At 38.9% G+C, this 18,884-nt stretch overlaps 2 protein-coding genes across 4 annotated transcripts in view; both read right to left on the bottom strand.

Moving 5' to 3' along the window:
- LOC135083494 (juvenile hormone epoxide hydrolase-like) overlaps nucleotides 1-18,884 on the bottom strand; it is a 118,369-nt gene that overhangs the window by 97,186 nt on the left and 2,299 nt on the right. Inside the window, exons 2-8 of one of the 2 annotated variants that reach the window (XM_063978255.1) lie at nucleotides 18,468-18,653; nucleotides 17,173-17,400; nucleotides 16,546-16,710; nucleotides 16,046-16,192; nucleotides 15,615-15,816; nucleotides 14,235-14,469; nucleotides 13,485-13,730 (exon numbers count right to left, since the gene is read on the bottom strand). In XM_063978255.1, the coding sequence (XP_063834325.1) occupies nucleotides 13,502-13,730; nucleotides 14,235-14,469; nucleotides 15,615-15,816; nucleotides 16,046-16,192; nucleotides 16,546-16,710; nucleotides 17,173-17,400; nucleotides 18,468-18,653 (1,392 nt within the window). In that variant the 3' untranslated portion in view covers nucleotides 13,485-13,501. Of the gene's footprint in view, nucleotides 1-13,443; nucleotides 13,731-14,234; nucleotides 14,470-15,614; nucleotides 15,817-16,045; nucleotides 16,193-16,545; nucleotides 16,711-17,172; nucleotides 17,401-18,467; nucleotides 18,654-18,884 lie in introns of those variants that run through there. The other variant, XM_063978254.1, reaches the window with a different exon arrangement.
- Nucleotides 1,072-11,861, bottom strand: LOC135083495 (juvenile hormone epoxide hydrolase-like). Of its 2 annotated transcripts, none has more exons than XM_063978256.1 (9): nucleotides 11,751-11,861; nucleotides 8,479-8,663; nucleotides 8,004-8,082; nucleotides 7,375-7,523; nucleotides 5,115-5,279; nucleotides 3,291-3,476; nucleotides 2,621-2,783; nucleotides 1,991-2,225; nucleotides 1,072-1,459 (listed from the first exon to the last, which is right to left on the bottom strand). In XM_063978256.1, exons 2-9 carry the CDS (start codon nucleotides 8,659-8,661, stop codon nucleotides 1,231-1,233), a joined length of 1,389 nt encoding a protein of 462 aa, XP_063834326.1. In that variant the 5' UTR covers nucleotides 8,662-8,663; nucleotides 11,751-11,861; the 3' UTR covers nucleotides 1,072-1,230. The 2 variants fall into 2 exon arrangements, with proteins under 2 accessions (XP_063834326.1, XP_063834327.1); XM_063978257.1 differs by having other exon boundaries at nucleotides 8,479-8,666; nucleotides 11,755-11,854.

Raw genomic sequence — 18,884 nt, 5'->3', positions numbered from 1 at the left:
CTTCGGGACAATAAATGGGCTAGTGCTGAGAAGAAGCAGCGCAAGAAACTCAGTCACTGTTATATAAATTTCACCCTGTATAACCCCTCTAGAGAAAGTCAACTAATAAAATAATCCTTGTATTGACTTAATACTCCATAAGTTCTCTAATCCGGTCCCCAATACTTATCTTGGAGCAATTGATTCAACACGCGCCAGGGTGCATAATGTGGCAGATTGAACGTTATCTTTTATTGGTTTGGTGATGAAAGGGCAATAAAATAGGGGAGAAGCAGCTAATGTGATTTTAGCGTAGTATTTTTTTATTTTAAAAGATGTTAAAGAAACTGAACAGAGAGATGTAGGTAAGGCACTTAGCCACGATAGCCGAACGGTGAAGGGGTCGGACTAGCCGACTCGAGATCCGAGTAAGGCGGGTTCGAATCCCACCGCCGCGCGCCGCTCGACTATTGTGATGAGCCCACTCGTAACACAAGCTTATTTAGCTTACCACGAGGGGCTAACGGGACTATTAGTAATTTGTGCAATACAAATTGCTAATAATCTTTTTAAAAAAAAAGGCACGCGAGCAGCAGCAGTTAAATTGATACTCACTGTATCAATATAATAATTAGTTCTTGTCTCGACTTTTAGACGTTTTCTTAACGTCTAGAAAAATTAAATATGACTCTCACGACGCACAAAGGCTTTTATTAATGTTGCTCAGTTTGGTTAGGACCGTGCGCATTTGGATCACCATGCTTTTAGAAGAGGTGATTCCATGCTTCATAAATCACTACTTAAAATGGCTTTAACAATCGGACCATAAATTTGACACCTCTTATAGTCTGTCATCAGAATGATGGTTACGGGACTATTTCCACCTCTCGTTCCCTTTGCTGTAACTCCTGTGTAGCCAGGATCTACAGCTTGACCGCCACACAAAACCCAACTAATGAAGATCAAGTTTGTCCCGGGGGAAAGTTAAACTGTCATTGGACCCGCAACAAAATTAATTAGAAGAACATAGGAGATATTTGTTGCAGTAAATTGGTTTCAATAAGAAGCCATTGTTAAAAAGAAACACTTAAGAAAATCGTACAAAACTTTATTAACAATCAACAATCTTAAAAATCTATTTCAATCTTAACTAAATGCATCAAAATTAATTTCAATTTATACAAATTGTCTTATTCACAGCATTGAAAAGGCCTGGTAATAAACTATTGTGAAAAGGCCTTTAAATAAAACTTACAACTCAGTCTTGACTTTCTTACTGTGGAATTCTATGAATGCTTTGACAGCTTTGAATATGTCATCTGTCAGTTCTTTAGGCAGTTCCAGTGCCAAGAAATGGCCGCCATCTTCTGTCACGGTGACGTTTAGTAGATTTGTGTATTTGGTCCGCAGAATTCTTGGGGAACGGTAAAACAGTTCGTACTTGGCTTGGTATCCCCAAGTGGGTACGGGAGTTTTGATTCTGTAAGGAAATAAAACGTTATTACAAACACATTTTTGGAGAAATAGCTGCTTCAATTGGGACTCGAAGACGTGGGCTTTCACTTTTAGGGCTTCTTTAACCAAGGAGAAAACAGGGACCAGGGCCAAAAATGTATAAAGTTAACAAAACTGAAGTGAATTATGAAAGTACAAAATCTAAAAAACCTTTGGGCTCTTCAAGTCCCTAGTTCCCATATCTGGGAGGAGGGATCAATCAATCTAATCTAGTCTACATTAATTTCTTCTACGTCAAATGTAAGATTCGTCATATTATATTTCGCTACATTAAAATCGCACACTTTTACTGTTATACATAATTTGATGACGTAGCGAAGCAATCACGAAATGACAACGGATGAACCCTTACTACGTCTAAGGGCTTGTTCTCACGAAAATGTAATGCAGGATCCCACAAAAACTGTTCCTGTAAAAAGCGGGGTGTTTTCGTGGGAACACGCCCTAACCACCCTAACATTACAATCTCTACAATCTAAATTAAAACAATACTTACGAGTCAAGGTCCATATCTCTGAGCTTCTTGCTCATGTTCTCAGCGTAGTATCTCATGGACGTCGTAATCTTATTCGGGGACCAGTACAACATGAGGTTGTCAATGAGCTGGTCCTTCGTGAACCTGAAGCCAAGGTTGCCGTCTTTGGTCGTCTTGAACTCTTTATTAGTCCAGGTGGAGAACTTCTCCAGGATATAAGCCAGAAGACCGGCTGGCGAATCGGTAAGGGCCACACCTGGAAATAAAAGACGGGTGTAAGAACTTGGGCTTAATTGTAATACATATTTATTGTAATCTTGTCACTGATTTAGTTAATAAGTAAGGTTGGAACTCAAAGGCCGATGGGGATGGTCAGTGAGCTACGTGGGACTCTCCCCACCAGAATAACGGAGCCTACCCACTAAAACCTAACGGTGTCCTCTGGGTGAAAGCTGAATGAATCGGAGCCGAGACTTCTTTCTCTAACTTGGACATTTGTCCACGGCTCCGTCTCAGACTAGCCATCTAGCTTATCACTTCACCCTACACTACGCTTGCAAAGTCAGGGTCAACTGTCAACAGTATCCTTATAATAACCTAACGATAAGTGATCAAACTACTACAAAAAAGTCAAGTGGTTTCGTTACTTACCAATTGTGTCAGGCTTGGTAGCCTGAAGGTGGAAGTATCCGAACTCCTCCAAGGCGTACGCGAACCATTCAGCGATAGGGTACATTCGGTCGGCCAGGCGAGATTCCACCACGAACGAAGGGAAGATTGATCCGAAGAAGTACATCAGTTGGGAGCACGAGTTCTGCAAGGTAAAAAAGGTTTGTATTCAGGGTTATGTAAAAATGTATGTACGTTTGTGCGGTAGACATTTTTTCGTCCGTGTCTTCATATAATAATATCGGCCGACAGTTTGTTTGGTCGGCTTCTAGTTTGTATGAGGAATCGGCCGATACTAAATCAGCATAGTGTGCGTACTTTCATTACTTGTTCATGCTAATTAACATTAACAACCCAACCAAACTATCGGCCGCCAAAAAGCCTACGGGAAGCCTTTTTTTTAATAGGGGTAAAATTAATGGGAATGCATTAATTTTACCCCTATTAAAAAAAAGTTTTCAAGAAATACTTAGTAAAAAAAACCTATTTTGAAAATATAAATAACTTGAAAAAATCGTGGGTTCAATTCCCGCCTTAGGCAGTTCGATTTTTTCAAGTTATTTATAATTTTCAAATTAGTTTGAGATGCGACTCTTAACGCTAAAAATTAAATAACCATAAAAAAAAACCTCTTCTCACTTTAAGAACTTACCTGAACGATCAACATATTAGAGTGGTGTCCCAGTATATCCTCAGGGAAGAGTGTAGACAAGCTGGAGGCCACTGCTGCGCCCCAGTCTCCACCCTGAACGTAGAACTTCTTGTGACCTAGGCGGTTCATCAGGTTCTTGAAGATGACTGCTGTTTGGGGCACACCGAGGCCTGGGCGGACTGCAGGCTGTAAGTAATAAGACTCATTATTATAAGTCTGGAAATTAGGACAGACTTCATATTCCAAATTTCAGGCCATTCTTGTTTTTAAAATTCATTGCATTTTTAGTCGGTTTAATCCTATTTAAAATTCGTTGACCAAGGGATTTCTTGCATTTTAGTAAGTGCTGTTGAAAACTTTGGGTCATATTTAATTTCCAAATAGATTTAGTGGCGGAGTTTTGACATACAAATAAATCAAGAAGCTCCTTTTGTGACAGTTCAATAACTAATAAATCTTGATACAGTAGAATCCCGATTATCCGGATCATTTAAAACCAAGGGTATTCTGGATAATCGAATAATAATCAATACCAAAGTGAAATCAAACAATAATTAACTTTTTACTGTAGAAACGGGATCATTTAGATCATTGGGTGAATACCAAGACGACGCACTATGTGACGAAAGGCCGATCTAGATGGACAAAAAGGGTTAATTCAAATCTCCAATAATACTAGCAAAATCGATAGCCGACAATCTGGAGGTCACGATTATGGTGATAATTTTGTGCAAGTACCCTCCAATAAATTAATAAATATTTTTGAAGTGTCATTACGGGTGGAATTCATGAAGAAATCATTCACTTTTCTGCATTTGGTCTGTCGCTATTTCAAAGTGTTTATACAATTAATAGTGCTAAAGTTAATGATGGATCGTGAAGTTGATGGTAAGAACTACCATTTTTATTCATTCACATTGCAAATAACTTTACAGATGCCGAAAACATAGCTGTCGAATGTGATGGATATTACATTTTTAATGCGAACTTTGTGTTTGTTGGACCAGAAACTACATGTACTTTGTTGTACCATGGCTGCAACTTATATATGTTGTAGTATCATTCATATTGTATTGCTCAAAGTAAATTTGAAAGTGCGGACTGGTGCGGAACCTTGTCATTTTTTTTAGTAAAGCTGATGCCAAAATTTTTTTTTCGTTCTTTTTTTTTCAGAATACGTAATATTTATATCCCGAAGGGAGTTCTACGAACAATGGATAAAATATCCCAAAAATGAAAAAAATAAGCGGAATGAATATTTCGATAAAATACGAAACTTACGAGGTAACGGAGGAGTTATGAAATATTGAAATGAACATTTCCCGAATTTGTTGTAACAATTGGCTGGAAAGTAGCTGGCATGGCATTCTATATTTTTATTCACTCATCCTTTTATTTATTTTCAATTGCCATAAAGAATTCAGCTTTGTTTTTCTTCTTAGAAAATGTCCATTTTAAGCTGACCTCCTATCAGGTAGTAATTCTTTATAACCGTGTATCAACGTATACTGGCTTATGTATTATAGCGTTAAATGTACCAAAACTAAATGCAATTATGACTGTTTTTGCTATATATAGTCAAATCATCAATAGATACCGCCTTTAAAGCTAATTAATGTTGTCAAATAATATTGTCCATCTAGATCGGCCTTTCGTCACATAGTGCGACGTCTGAACGTGTTACGGTGGCAGCGCCGAGTCGTATCACAGGTGGCGCCGTGCCGTATCGATGGGTCCAGGCCCTGTATTTTAATGTTCTACTGTGTGCCTATGCCTAAAGTAAACGATTTTTCTTTCTTTCTACCGTTCATTCTTGATACTTACATCCGAGAACCCGTACCCAGGCAAGCTTGGTACGATCACTTCAAACACGAAGTCATATCCTGGCCTTTGCTTCGTCAGCATCGGGATGGCCTCGTAGAACTCCCGGACGGAGCCCGGCCAGCCGTGCACCAGCAGTAACGGGAGCACCTTCACTCCCGCTGGCACCTGCAATTATTGGGTATTGATATGAACAAAGAAATAATGAAAATAATACAGCCATCAAAGAAATCTGTAATCTACAGCGTCAGTCTGGTCACCGGTATCCGACCCGTTTGGGTGCAATAATATGATTTTTATCGACAAATCCACTAGAATAAAAAAAAAATATCCCTGCTTTTATAAAGCGAAAGGTCACTAACTCACTCACTCACTCGTCACGAAATCTCAAAAACTACAAGTGCTAGGAGTCTCAAATTTTGCATGGGGGTTCCTTTTAGAACGTAGGTGCTCACTAAGGCGGGATTTTGCAAAATTCAATCCCTAAGGAGATGAAACGGGATCCACGCGTACGGAGTCGCGGGTGGCCGCTAGTTTAGTTCTAAAACAGCTTCATTGGAAACAAACAGAGCAGAGAAGTGATGTTTCCATGCAAAATAAATCGCACTGAACAGAAGATCTCTTAAAAAGAGGAAAAGTTTACACTTTGTTTCGCAACGATCGGCTTTGGTGAAAAAAGGACAGACAAAACCGCTTAAAATGTTCTGTTTGAACAAGGTTTACCTACGGGAAAAAATGAGTTGTCATCATGACGGCAATGAAATAAATAAAAAGATAAGAACGGTGAATCTGATCGCAAAACAAAGGGAAGTAACGAGTATGAATATACATAATATGAGTAGGATATTAATAATTATAAATAAATAATAAATAAATAAATAATTTATTCATTAAAATAAGAGCATTATACGAACTTATTATGCTAGAGTTTACATATAGTTCACAGTCTTTTGTAGCCTGAGCTAGGTTAAAAACCTGTGTTTCAGGCGAAAAAAGCTCACACATTAAATAGTGATTAAATATAAATTAACAATTTGCTATATTAAATACAATTTTTTAAAATACTTAGGTTAAAACTTAGATTACATAGGTACTACAAGTAGCTCCTCAGTTAAGTCATATGTCAAACATTGAAGGTACTTAAATACGGCTTTTTTACAGTTATATAAATTTAGGGCATATATGTTAAGAGTCTTATTTAATTTATTGTACAGAAACGGACCGAAGAAAGTAAAAAATCTATTTGTATAAATAAATTTGGAGATGGATTGCGAAGTGCAGACTATGTCTTTCCGTCTTTTATTAGTGGTGTCAGCAACATAAAAGTGCGAGGTGTGTTGTTTAAGTAATGTGTGCATTATGTATAATTGGCGGACAGTTAACACATTGCAGGAACTATATAGTAGGTGGGTAGGGTAGAAAAAGGGAAGAGAATTCGCGACTTTCAAGATGGCTCTCTGAGCTCGTTCAAGTGGAATTAATATAGTCTTATGTGCTCCACCCCAAGAAGTGATACAGTACTGGATAATAGATTGGCAGAGCGATAAATATACTTTTGTGATCAGTTTTTTGTCTGCTATTGTTCGAAGTTTTTTGAAGACATATATTAATTTGCGTACCCTTTGAACTAAATTTTCTATGTGAGGTCTGAAGGAGAGTGTCCCGTCAATTATGATCCCGAGATATTTTAGGTTGTTAGTTTCATGGATGGTGGGGCACATACATGTAGTGGTAGGCGGGGTTTGACATTGGTGTGCATAAAGATAAGCATTCTTTGAATTTTCGTGTCGGCTGCGCATAGAAAAGTTTATGAATTTAGTCTTGTCGGCGTTTAGTGTTAGTAAATTGCAGTGAAGCCAGTCAGTTACAATGCTAAAACCTAGCTGTGCAGTCTCATAAAGCTCCGCGCTGGTTTTGGCTGTGAATAATAGCGCTGTGTCGTCGGCGTATGATACAAGTTTACCATGACCTATGTTGAGGTTGCACAAGTCATTAATTGAACTTCGTTGGTTATTTTTAACTTTCATGGTCACTAACATAATAATTATTATTGACGGAATTACTCCGTGATCATGGATCATGGCGCTTGCAACAGCGCCGAAATATCGGAAACTCGAAATTTTGGTAGTAATTGTAGCAATCCCGTCAATAAAATTATTTCGTTGATTGAGTTAATTGACAGTCACGGTGCAGCTAAATCCTGGCTACAAAGAAGTCTCAGCTGTGAGAATTAGAAGTGGGGTTAACACTGTAATAGACATACCTGAGGTTTGACTCTGATGAAGTGGATGTCCAGACCCTGGATGTTGGTCGTGAACTGAGGGAATTGGTTGAGGAACTTCTCCCTTTCGGCGAAGTTGTACTTGTCAGCCCAGTAGGTCAGCCAACTGTTCAGCTGGTCAGTGTTGAAACCTAGAAACAATGTTTACAATCATCATCATCATCATCATCATCATTTCAGCCGTAGGATGTCCACTGCTGAACATAGGCCTCCCCCAATGATTTCCATAATAGCCGGTTGGTAGCGGCCTGCATTCAGTGCCTTCCTGCTGCCTTTATGAGGTCGTCGATCCACATTTTGGAGGACGTCCTTCGCTTCGTTTTCGGGTTTGCAGTGCAAGAAAGAAATTATAGTCATTGAGGCCTTCAATAACGAGCATAGAGGGAACATTTTATAGGTTACATACCATCTTAAGGTATTCATTTACGAATAAAAAGGGAATATGGTTCGTAAGACATGCGTTCTGGGGGTTCCGTGTGTTATTATATTCTATCTAAAAGCAGCTACTTTGGCACTAAACAAATGCTATAATTTCCAAAAGGGTCTCTTAGGGAACAACAACCCTTATGACTTTATGTTGATGATGATCTAATAAAAAAGTTTTAACTAACCATACTCAAAACCGACGCCTTCAAGAGGGGGTGTGAATGGTCGGTGGCTCTTCAGACGTTGGCGGAGGTCATTGATCATCTGGGAATGGAATAATGGACAAATTATTTAACTTGCACGAGCAAAAACACATGATTCAAATGCTAGAATGAATTAACCACGAGCTAGGGTAATGGAGAACACGACCCTCTTTACGCGTCCAGTAATTTGTATAAGGTTAAACGCAAAAAATACCTCAAAATGAGGAATCTAACATTTTGAACTTCAATCAAATAATTTATTTGAATGAGTCGAGTGAAAAACAGGCCAAGAGTCAGATTTTCAGTATTGAATCTTAGAATTAAAATCAATTCAGAAAATTAGAATTTTGTAGAGATCTGCTTTTGACTGTAAATACGCTGTTATTCACAGAATAATAATAAGTACTAAATAGTTATAAATGTAGCTATTCTTTGTACGACTTATAACAATTCTTACCGGTTCCTCAAACTTGACTTTAAAGGGTTTGATGGTCTTATCCACTCGTCCCTTCGTGTCCTTCGGGCCCCACCACTCCTCCGGGTCCATCTGAGGAGGCTGGCGACCCTCATTGCAGTTGAGGACGTAGTACACTGCAGCTCCTACTCCAAGGAGAGCGAATATGATGAGGAGCTTCGTCATTTCTAGAAGAAGAAGAACGTTTTGAATGACGTGGTAGATGTAGGGTACGCACCTAAAATCTATGGTTATTTGAATCAAGGGCTCTTTCAAATTAAGAATTATTCTTAAATTTCAAAATAAGGGGTACCATTTTGCCATAAAAAATACAGTCTGATATGCAGATATCAATACCAATGGTAACAAAACAAATGCCTGCATGTACAATCAAAGCTACAGTTAATAATTATGCCTACTTTTGAAACTATATCAATCTAAAATCTTCCCGTATCTAACATCAAAGCAGCAAATCTAATCGTAGCTCCTAAACCATGAAGAAGTGAAGACAAAAAAACATACAAAAAGCTAGCAAAAAACTAAGAGCTTTGACCTATCTAGATACAGTTATTCTCTACTTTTTAAATGAGGCTTTAACAATAAATTACTTTTATTTTCAAATGGGTAGGAGGTACAACGGTACATTAACGATCTTAAATAAAAAAATGTTCTAATAGGCGCTATTTTACAGCAAAAATTTAGTGATGTATCGACTCTACTTAAAAAAACTCTGATTTTCCATTATTATAACCCCTTTTGCACATAAACTTTGCAAAATTTCCTTCTTAGACAAATAGGTAGAAGGTGTTTTTTCGAAGTGTTCAAAATAGTAGTCTTCTTTTTAGTAACTATTTATTTTTAAATATCGAATGTTAAATCCAATCCAGCGATATTTTAGGTGTTTTTCTCAGCCATTAAAATTTATGGAATAGTAAAAAACTAAGATAAAAAACACCTGCTTCATAATAGACTCAGATCAGGTAATAACTTAGGTACTAAAAAAATAAGAGTTCAAAGTTCAGGATTAAAGTGCAAAACAAATGACTGATATAAGTGGTATGCCTGCCTAAACCTGTTTTGCTAAATGATTTCGGCTTTGTCATGATCATTACTTGATTATAATCAAGATGACAAAGCAGAAATTAATTACATACTATCATCTTGTATCACCTTGGCCACTTAGGCTGAGTTGCACCACCTAACTTTGACCGTAACCATTACGATAACCGCTGTTTTTTGTATGGAGTTTGACAGATATGTGACATTTATTAAAGTTAAAGTATGATGGTGCAACCCAGCCTAAAATAAATAAACCTGCTTCATGATAGATTCAGATCAGATAATAACTTAGGTACTAAAAAATAAGAGTTTCGAAGGTTAGGATTAAAGTGCAAAACAAACTACTGATAATAAGTCGTATGCCTAACTAAACCTGTTCTGTTAAATTATTTCTGCTTTGTCATGATCAATTTACTTGATCATTATCAAGATGACAAAGCAGAAATTAATTACATATTATCATCTTAGGTATCACCTTGAACACTTTAAGTTTTGATGGGAACATAGGAAAGGAAACCAGCGTTGTGGCCTTCGTCTTATGCTGTGAGCCACGGCTTATGTTGAGTGGAGTCCCATTGCAATGGACATCGCAGTTGTGACAAGGTGGCAATGATCCGTCCACTATATCTTCTTTCATTATGTATTCCTATGTTACTTCTATAGGTTTTTTTTATCCACAACGAGGAAGCTCTTGGCATGTATCTCACCTGATGGCAAGTGATGATCAGGCCGAAGGTGGAAGCGAGCTTCCCCCGGAATCCTCAAACATAGAGGAACTGTTATTATACATACTTATCATAATTTATGATTATTTGCGTATGGGTCATAGGCCTTTGATGCCTATTAAAATATCACATTGAACGCCGAGATGCTAGACACAATGGAAATTGTATTGTTCGAGGCTCACCGGTGAGCCGCGTGGCGTCCAACGTGATATGCATAATATTATTTAAGTAATTCCATAGACGTAGAAGAGCTTCCCCAACCTGTCTGGCCATCGTGGAGAATCGAGGCCAAATTTTCCATTTACCTCGGGTATTAGAGAAGTTCATGATCCTGCAGTGGAAACTAAATGACCTGATGATGAAATAAAGCCTAATGGTGGCCTTGGGGGTTCAATGAGAGTTTAACTTTCCCCCGGGACAAACTTGACCTTCATTGGTTGGGTTTTTGTGGCGGTCAAGCTGTAGATCCTGGCTACACAGGAGTTGCAGCGGTGGGAACGAGAGGTGGGAATGGTTAATGGTAGTCATGTTGGAAAAATGAAAATAAGTAAACCCAATGGAACACGTGAAGACAATCACGGAAAGACATAAAGAGAAGATATTTAAAGATATTTGCCCATCAGTGGGACATAGTAGGTGTGAAAATAATGTAGAGACGAGTTACATATTATTATTCTAAAAGTTTGCCTATAGTTTTATATGTGAATAAAGTAAATAAACAAATTTAGAAGTGTAAAATACCTGATCATGATTATACATAATGTAAAAGGTGTCAAAGATAAATACGAGTACAACTTCAAAATATGTTTAATTTAATTCTCTATTAAACAAAAACAAAATGTTAATTGCAAAACAAATACCAGATAGAGGTCATATCAATTGAGCAGGTAAGTAGTAGTCAAACAGTTATTATGTTATGACTCATATAATAGAGGCAAAAAGACGAATATTTTCCTGCAATCGGGTAAAATAATCGAAATATTTTTATACGATACAATTTTCGTAATTTAACTAAGTACATCTTTTGATTAGACAACTATCGCCCGTATTCACAAACTGTATGAGGTCTCACAGTGCGAGTGGACGCACAGTGTGATACACGAACCAATCACAGAGCTCTATTTAACGCTGTGCGTTCGATTTGCTGCTTCACATAAGCAAGCATCGTTTGTGATTACAGGTATATGTTTCCTGTACTCAAGACAAGTAATATAAAAGTCCATTATATAGAAACACGATACCTAGAGTTTTAGCAAAATCATCTTCTACATATTTCGCGAAAAATTTAATAACACACTACATTATCTCTTGTATAACGGTATACGCACAGTACCAACAATCACAATCTTAAATAACCTACTACATACCGTGACACGGACATAACATAACAAAAAAAAATTGGTTTAAAAACTCGAATACCACCGGTTTAATGCGTCAAAAACACATAACACCAAAACAAGAAAAGATACTACCAAATTAAAACTGACTCACCTAAAAAATAACGGGACACTATTGCCGCTATTCAGTACACAGCCGACCCACACGGCATCGAATTGTGTACTAAAGCTGTACTGTTACAGTAATATGATTATTCCGGCCGGCGTTCTTGTATGTGTGCGTCCGTTACTATGTAGAGACGGTTGTTTACGTAGAACGTAGAGATACTGCGCCGGAGTCGCTCAATCTTTGCTTTATCGTTTTAGTCTTTGCCCGCTGCAACTAATATTTTTATGATATTATACCTACGAGACTGTTCCCTTCTATAGTTCCTACCGCTGCAACTCCTGTGGCAGGATCTACAGCTTGATCTCCACGGGACTATTCCCTCCTCTAGTTCCCACCGCTGCAACTCCTGTGTAGCCAGGATCTACAGCTTGACCACCAAAAAACCCAAACAGTGAAGGCCAAGTTTATCTCGGGAGAAGTTAAGCTGTATTAGACCCGCAACGAAATCATATTATCATACCTACTAATTTATTATAGACCCGTCGAATTGACATTGTCGACATTCCACCAGCTCGCACTGAGCGTTTCACTCTTATAATGCGAACAGCTAGGGACTGGAATTCGCTGCCTGCTGTCTTTCCCAAACACTATAATCCGGGTTTCTTCAAGGCGAGAAAATAAGGACACGAAGGACGTACGGGGCAAGTAGTTATGTACCATCCTAGACTGCATCTCACTTAACATCAGGTGAGATTGCAGTAAAATACCTGCCTTGTTCTGCATTAAAAAAAGACAATCTTCAGTCGACTTTCTTTGGATTTTTTCATTTGATGTCCGATATCAATCTAATTAAGACTGTGATCTCTTCGCTGGTTCATAAAATAGGTCTCTAGACTTTGAATCTATGCATGCTCTTTCACATTCGTATCTCTACTTTGTAACTAAAGTACACCAACAAAATTATTATCAGTCTCGAAAGTTCTTATCATTTGGACATACAAAGGTTGGCGATTAAATATGATTAGGTAAATGGGTTAAATTTAATTATGTAAGAACTTTATTTACAAATTATTCAACCTGTTTGACTGGTCATCACAAAAATCGGCCCACCTACGTTTTACAGGAAAACTCGTTTCTACTGACACAATCATGCTGCCCCAACAATATTGGTGTTATTTGAAAGCCCAATAAATATCCATAAAGAAAAACACATTGAATTTCTTAATAAATGATTAACTTAAACAATAAATGTGACTTGAAAAAAGACCTAACTTTGGGCTCACCTCTGGGATCAATTAGACCAATTTTTATGGTTATAAAACCAAATAATGATCTCAAGTGTCCTCTTTAACAGTTGGATAGCGATTAATCTCAACTTAACAGTATTAAAACCATAAAAGTTGGCTCAAGCGTAATTACCTATTTTTTGAAGAAGTCTCTGGATCCTTATAAAAACACATTTTTGGGGTAAAAACCTTTCCTTTAATGAAATGAACCTTAGAACTAGGCTTTCAAATGGTGCCAACATTTGTGGTAAGTGGGAATGCATACGTTTGAAAGTGCTTGTCGCGGGAGGGTCGATTTTTGTGATGTGAACACTGTTCTAGATAAATCGTTGTTGTCTCTATTGGTATTGATTTATGATTTCAGAAAGCATTCCACTATCTCTACATACATTGCAGTACTCTCCAAATGTAATCATACTTTCCTAGTTCGAATTTCGAATTAAATAAACAACTGTCAAAAACAAAACTTTATTAAAAAAATAACTTCCAAAACCTAAATCTATCAAGTCATCACAGCTCTTCTTTGCTCTCCTTCTTCTGTAGCTTCCTGAAAGCTGTGATGGCATTTAGGACGTCCTCTGAGAACGGTTTAGGGGTTTCGAAGGCTAAGAAGTGTCCTCCATCATCCAGATGGGTGGCATTCACCAGGTTGGGGAACTTGAACCTGATCAGCCAGGGGGGAAGGTAGGCCAGCTCGTGTCTAGCCTGGACCACCCAGGCGGGGACTGGTGAAGGGATCCTGGAAAGAAGAAACAATTTCAAATTCTTTATAAGTATTAGGGCACTTTTCAGACATGTCCTTATGCTTGCTCTACCACCACTTCGGGACAACTTTGCGACTCGTGCTGAGAAGAAGTGGCGAAAACTAAAGATTCTAAAACATGACCTTCAAAAAAAGGATCCTGAAAAAACATTGAAGGAGATAGCATAAGACATGCGCTTCATAAAAGGACTAAAATTGAGAGCATAATGCTTTGGTGTGTGTGTCAATAATGTCTTATTTATTATCATTAACACCTTTTTACTGTTAGCTACATCCTGATCTGGTGGGTAAATACCTAGTCATAAGAACTACATAAGGATAGCAGTAGGTACGTCATATACCATGTAGCTGTTGGTTTCATTTAGAAGGCTAAAAATTGTAGGCAAAAACCAACTAACAAACTAACTGGAAGGCTAGAGGCTTATGTCCAGTGGACTGCTGTAGATTAATGATGATGATGAAACACTATCCTGTACTCACTCGTCAATATTCATCGACAATACTCTCTTGTTGAAATACTCCGAGTACAATCTCATCGAAGTTGTAATGCTCTTAGGAACGTAGTACATCATCAGGTGGTCGAGAAGCTGGTCTTTGGTGAACTTGAACTCCAGGCCTCCGTCAACCTTGCTCCGGTGGTCCATACGGGTCCAGGCCGAGAACTTTTCCAGGATGTAGGCCAGGAGACCAGAAGGAGAGTCCAGTAAGGCGATACCTGTGAGATTCAAAATCTTATACATATAGACACTCAGTCAGTGCCTGAGGTATGGACGTCAATCGTCAGCGAAGATTCAGATATGCTTCAGATTTGTATAGTCTTTCCCTTTTTTCTTCTAATCTAAATATAAATATAAAAAAGGCTAAACGGCTAAACTAGGAAGGGGAATTAGCGGGAAAATCCTTTTGTATTGAAAATCTAAACCGCTTAAGTTAGACGCTTGAAATTTGGCATGTAGGTACCTTAGTAAACTTAAAGCTTAGTTACAACCAGGAATTCCCGAAATTCCCACTGGAACGGGAATTAGCGGGAAAATCCTTTTGTATGAAAAATCTAAACCTCTTAAGTTAGACGCTTCAAATTTGGCATGCAGGTACCTTAGTAAACTTAAGGATTAGTTACAACAGGATCTTGCAAAATTCCCACGGGAACGGGAGTTAGCGGGAAAATCCTTTTGTATGAAAAATCTAAACCGCTTAAGTTAGACGCTTCAAATTTGGCATGCAGGTACCTTAGTAAACTTAAAGATTAGTTACAACAGGATCTTGCAAAATTCCCACGGGAACGGGAGTTAGCGGGGAAAAACATTTGTACGAAAAAATCTAAACCACGTAAGATAGATGAAGGGGGAAAACGGGATCCACGCGTACGAAGTCACGGGCGGCCGCTAGTCACATCATACAATGTCAATGTCACCCCTCCGATACCGTGCCACGCCCACACCTCAGACACTGACTGAGTTTAGTTCTAGAACTAAGTCTAGACTTATAGTGATTTATTCAGAGATAAAGTAATCAAAAGGCACGTACTACACTGTCTACAGTTCCAGCGTGCAATAAGAACTCATTAACCAACTTCAAAAAGTAAGAGTTCTCAATTTGGTTGATTGGTAGAGTTTGATAGGTCGAGGATTTATAAGGAAAATTGATACGATCACAAAAAATGAGTTGGAAAAATGCTGATTCGGCTAAGAATCATTTATGAATCGTGCAAATGCCTAAACCATACACGTAATAATGATCTGGTGAAGGTCGCAAGAGGTGCCTGGATGAGGCCGGTCGTTGTGAAAATATTTGGGTTAGACCTTTGTCCAGCAGTGGATGTGATTTTGGTGAAACGAAAGAATAATATTGAGCCCTTACCAACAGTGTCAGGCTTGGTAGCCTGGATGTGCATGTAGCCCATCTCTTCAATGGTGTTGCTGTAGTACTGGGACAACGGATATTGTCTATCCACATACTTCTCGTCCATAATCAGGGTGGGGTAGATGGCGCCAAGGATGGTAATGAGAGCGGTCTTCCGGCTAAATAGGAAGATACCGTTGGAGTGGAAACCTAGCACCTCCTGAAATGGATACAATAAAAACATGGTAAGTTTCGTAATTTGACAGTCAGGGTACATGCTTCATCTTACTATTTTCCAAAAGAAACCAATAAATAAACAACATAACTATGAGATTTTCCTCCACTATTAATATAATAGTAATTAATATAATAATAGAGTTCTCAATTTATTACCACTTTAAGTAAGTACACTTAGCAAAACATGCACTATGTAATTGTGGTTACGATACCTCAGGGAAGAAGGTAGACATATGAGATCCAATAAGGCCACCCCAGTCTCCGCCTTGCACATAGAACTTCTTGAAGCCGAGTCTGTGCATCAGGTTCTTCATGATCAGAGCTATCTCTGAAGGTCCCATTCCAGGACGAACTGCTGGCTAAAAATACTTATCAATAATTGAAGAACAATAAAGAAGATTTTCTTGAAAAAGTATAGGTAAAAACAGTAATCACATGACTTCCTGACCCATCTGGCCAGAACAGGAGTGTAGGCCATATCCTCCACTTGACTGTGGTATATTGAAAAGGGTCAAAACAGTGTAGACTAATTATAGACCTGACTACGAATGAAAGGGTTCATTAGTCCCATCTTCAAATGGTTTTTTTTAACAAGACAATATTGCATAATTTAGTTCTTGATCTACAGACCAGTTCCAAGGGAAAAAAATATTTTATAAAGAGGTTACTGAACAATATCACACTATCAGAGCAGATTGCCGTTATTACTTACAGAAGAATACCCATAGCCTGGCAGACTGGGGATGATGAGCTCCAGCGCAAAGTCCCTGTCCTTACTGACAGCAGTTAGTAGAGGGATGGCCTCGTAGAACTCTCGGACGGATCCTGGCCATCCATGCAGGAGGAGAAGGGGCACCAATTGGACACCCTCGGGTACCTGTCAAATTACAATAGTGATTATTTTGTGATAAACGTACCAATCCTGACTGATCTTGCTAAATAATATACTGATCTCATTATAATTATCATCGGATAGGCGATCGACACATACTGGTTCAACTCTTCCACAGAATGCCTTTGATCATCCTAGAGCACACATAATGATTGTTTGGTTGTTGTTTTATGCCAGTAGTGCCAATACCGGTTAATTTGTGCTTTGTCCCTATAACGGTAATTTAGACCATGAATCTAGTGACACTAAGGCTGAGTTGCACCATATAACTTTGACCGTAACTATAACGATAACCGCTGTTTTTTGTATGGAGTTTGACAGATTTTTGACATTTGTCAATATCAAATTAAGATGGTGCAACCCATCCTAAAAGTTGATCACGCAATTGGTTACAGATATGGCAGATGATATGACGTCATCATGATAAGTGATGAAAGAAAATATTACCTGAGGGGTCACCCTGACGAAGTGGATGTCCAATCCTTGGATGTTGGTCTTGAAATGAGGGTACTGGTTGAAGAACGCCTCTCGCTCGGCGAAGTTGTAATCCTTGGCCCAATATTGGAGCCAAGTCTCCAAAGTGTTCGTGTTGAAACCATATTCGAAGCCAACGTTTTGTAGTGGAGGCGGGAACGGACTACGGGACTTAAGACGATCCTGGAGATCTTTTACGAGCTGAAAGATAAACCATTCGAAAATATTACCTTAGGCAATGTATTTAAGCCTCAGTTCGTAAGCGAGATAGAGACAGAAGACAGAGACCTAGTCAAGTAAGGGTTCGTTCCCATGGCAATCCAGTTTTGCAAAAGTGCACTTTCATGTGAACACACGTGGGTTTGAAATTCAAATTACAAATTCACAGTAATCGGTTTTTTGCAAACGTGATGTTCGTGTGAACGTTAAATATTACACGTATAAGTACTCCTGCAAAAACCGTTCCTGCAAAAAACAGGATGTCTCAATGGGAACAACCCCTAACAGTTGCGGTCTCAAATCTCGGTCTCTTGTCTCTGTCAGGACGTGAATTGCCACCTTAAGAACACGACAGTATTTGATTTTCTAGGGCCTTGTTCATCTTCTCTGAGTAATATGTCAAGTAGGCTACTCATTGCTTAAAGTCACGAGTAGCATCGAAACCATGACACTGAGAAGACTATGACCCTAAAATAGTTCTTACTTTTACTCGCTAAGGGTCTCTTTCATGGTGACCAAGTAAAGTGCTAAGAAACAGGCTCTTAAGCTTCATCCACACCAACCCAGAATAGAATAGAATAGAATAGAATAGTAAGTTGATTATTTCCCTGGTTTATATGTTACATTATAGATCCACAGGCCAGTGGTGTGTTCAACCTATGGGTGTGTCAGCTACTTACAGTCTACTTGTGTTTGTCTGAAAGATCTGTATAAGTGTCGTGTAATGCGTGCTTTGTGCTTATTAGTGTGTAGTTACAAAATAAATTTATATAATTTTATAATGTTGTTTCGTATTGTCCTATCCTTAACTATAATCTATGGGGACGAGGAGCAGTTGCTCGCTTGCTGAGCAGCCGACTCCTGTCTTTTTTTGGTACATAACCCAATAGGGGTTTGGTACACCATCACCAACCCATGATGACAGTCCGCGCGACCTGTCATTGGCCTATGATCGCGCCGTGATCGCGCTGGAGATGGCGATCTGCACGCGTTGTTATGGTTGAAGCTTTAGAGTGTTTAATAGCATCCTTTATCAACCCTTCACTCACCACTTTATCAAATTTGACCTTAAACGTCTTGACGCTGGTATCCTGCTTCGCTTTCAAGTTCTCCGGTCCCCACCAGGCGTCGTGGTCAAGCTCTGGCAACGGTGGTGGAGGCGCCAGGAACAAGAAGTAGATCGGCAGGAAGACCACCGCCAGGAACAGTACCACCTTGAACACGGCCTTGACCATCTAGGAGTTATTGAGAAATATTGAGTTTTTACTATGTATACGAACCAAAATTGCTGACATAGACCAACGGATTAGCAAGCTGAAGTGGCAATGGGCAGGGCACATAGTACGCAGAACTGACGGCCGATGGGGCAGCAAGGCTCTAGAGTGGAGGCCGTGTACCGGAAAACGCAGCGTGGGACGTCCACCCACAAGGTGGACCGACGACATCATAAAGGTAGCAGGAAGCGC

This window comes from Ostrinia nubilalis, chromosome 23 (assembly GCF_963855985.1).
Source record: "Ostrinia nubilalis chromosome 23, ilOstNubi1.1, whole genome shotgun sequence".
NCBI classification, from domain to species: Eukaryota; Metazoa; Arthropoda; class Insecta; order Lepidoptera; family Crambidae; genus Ostrinia; species Ostrinia nubilalis.
The sequence above is the reverse complement of the archived record's forward strand: the minus strand, read 5'-3'. Positions and strand labels throughout refer to the sequence as shown.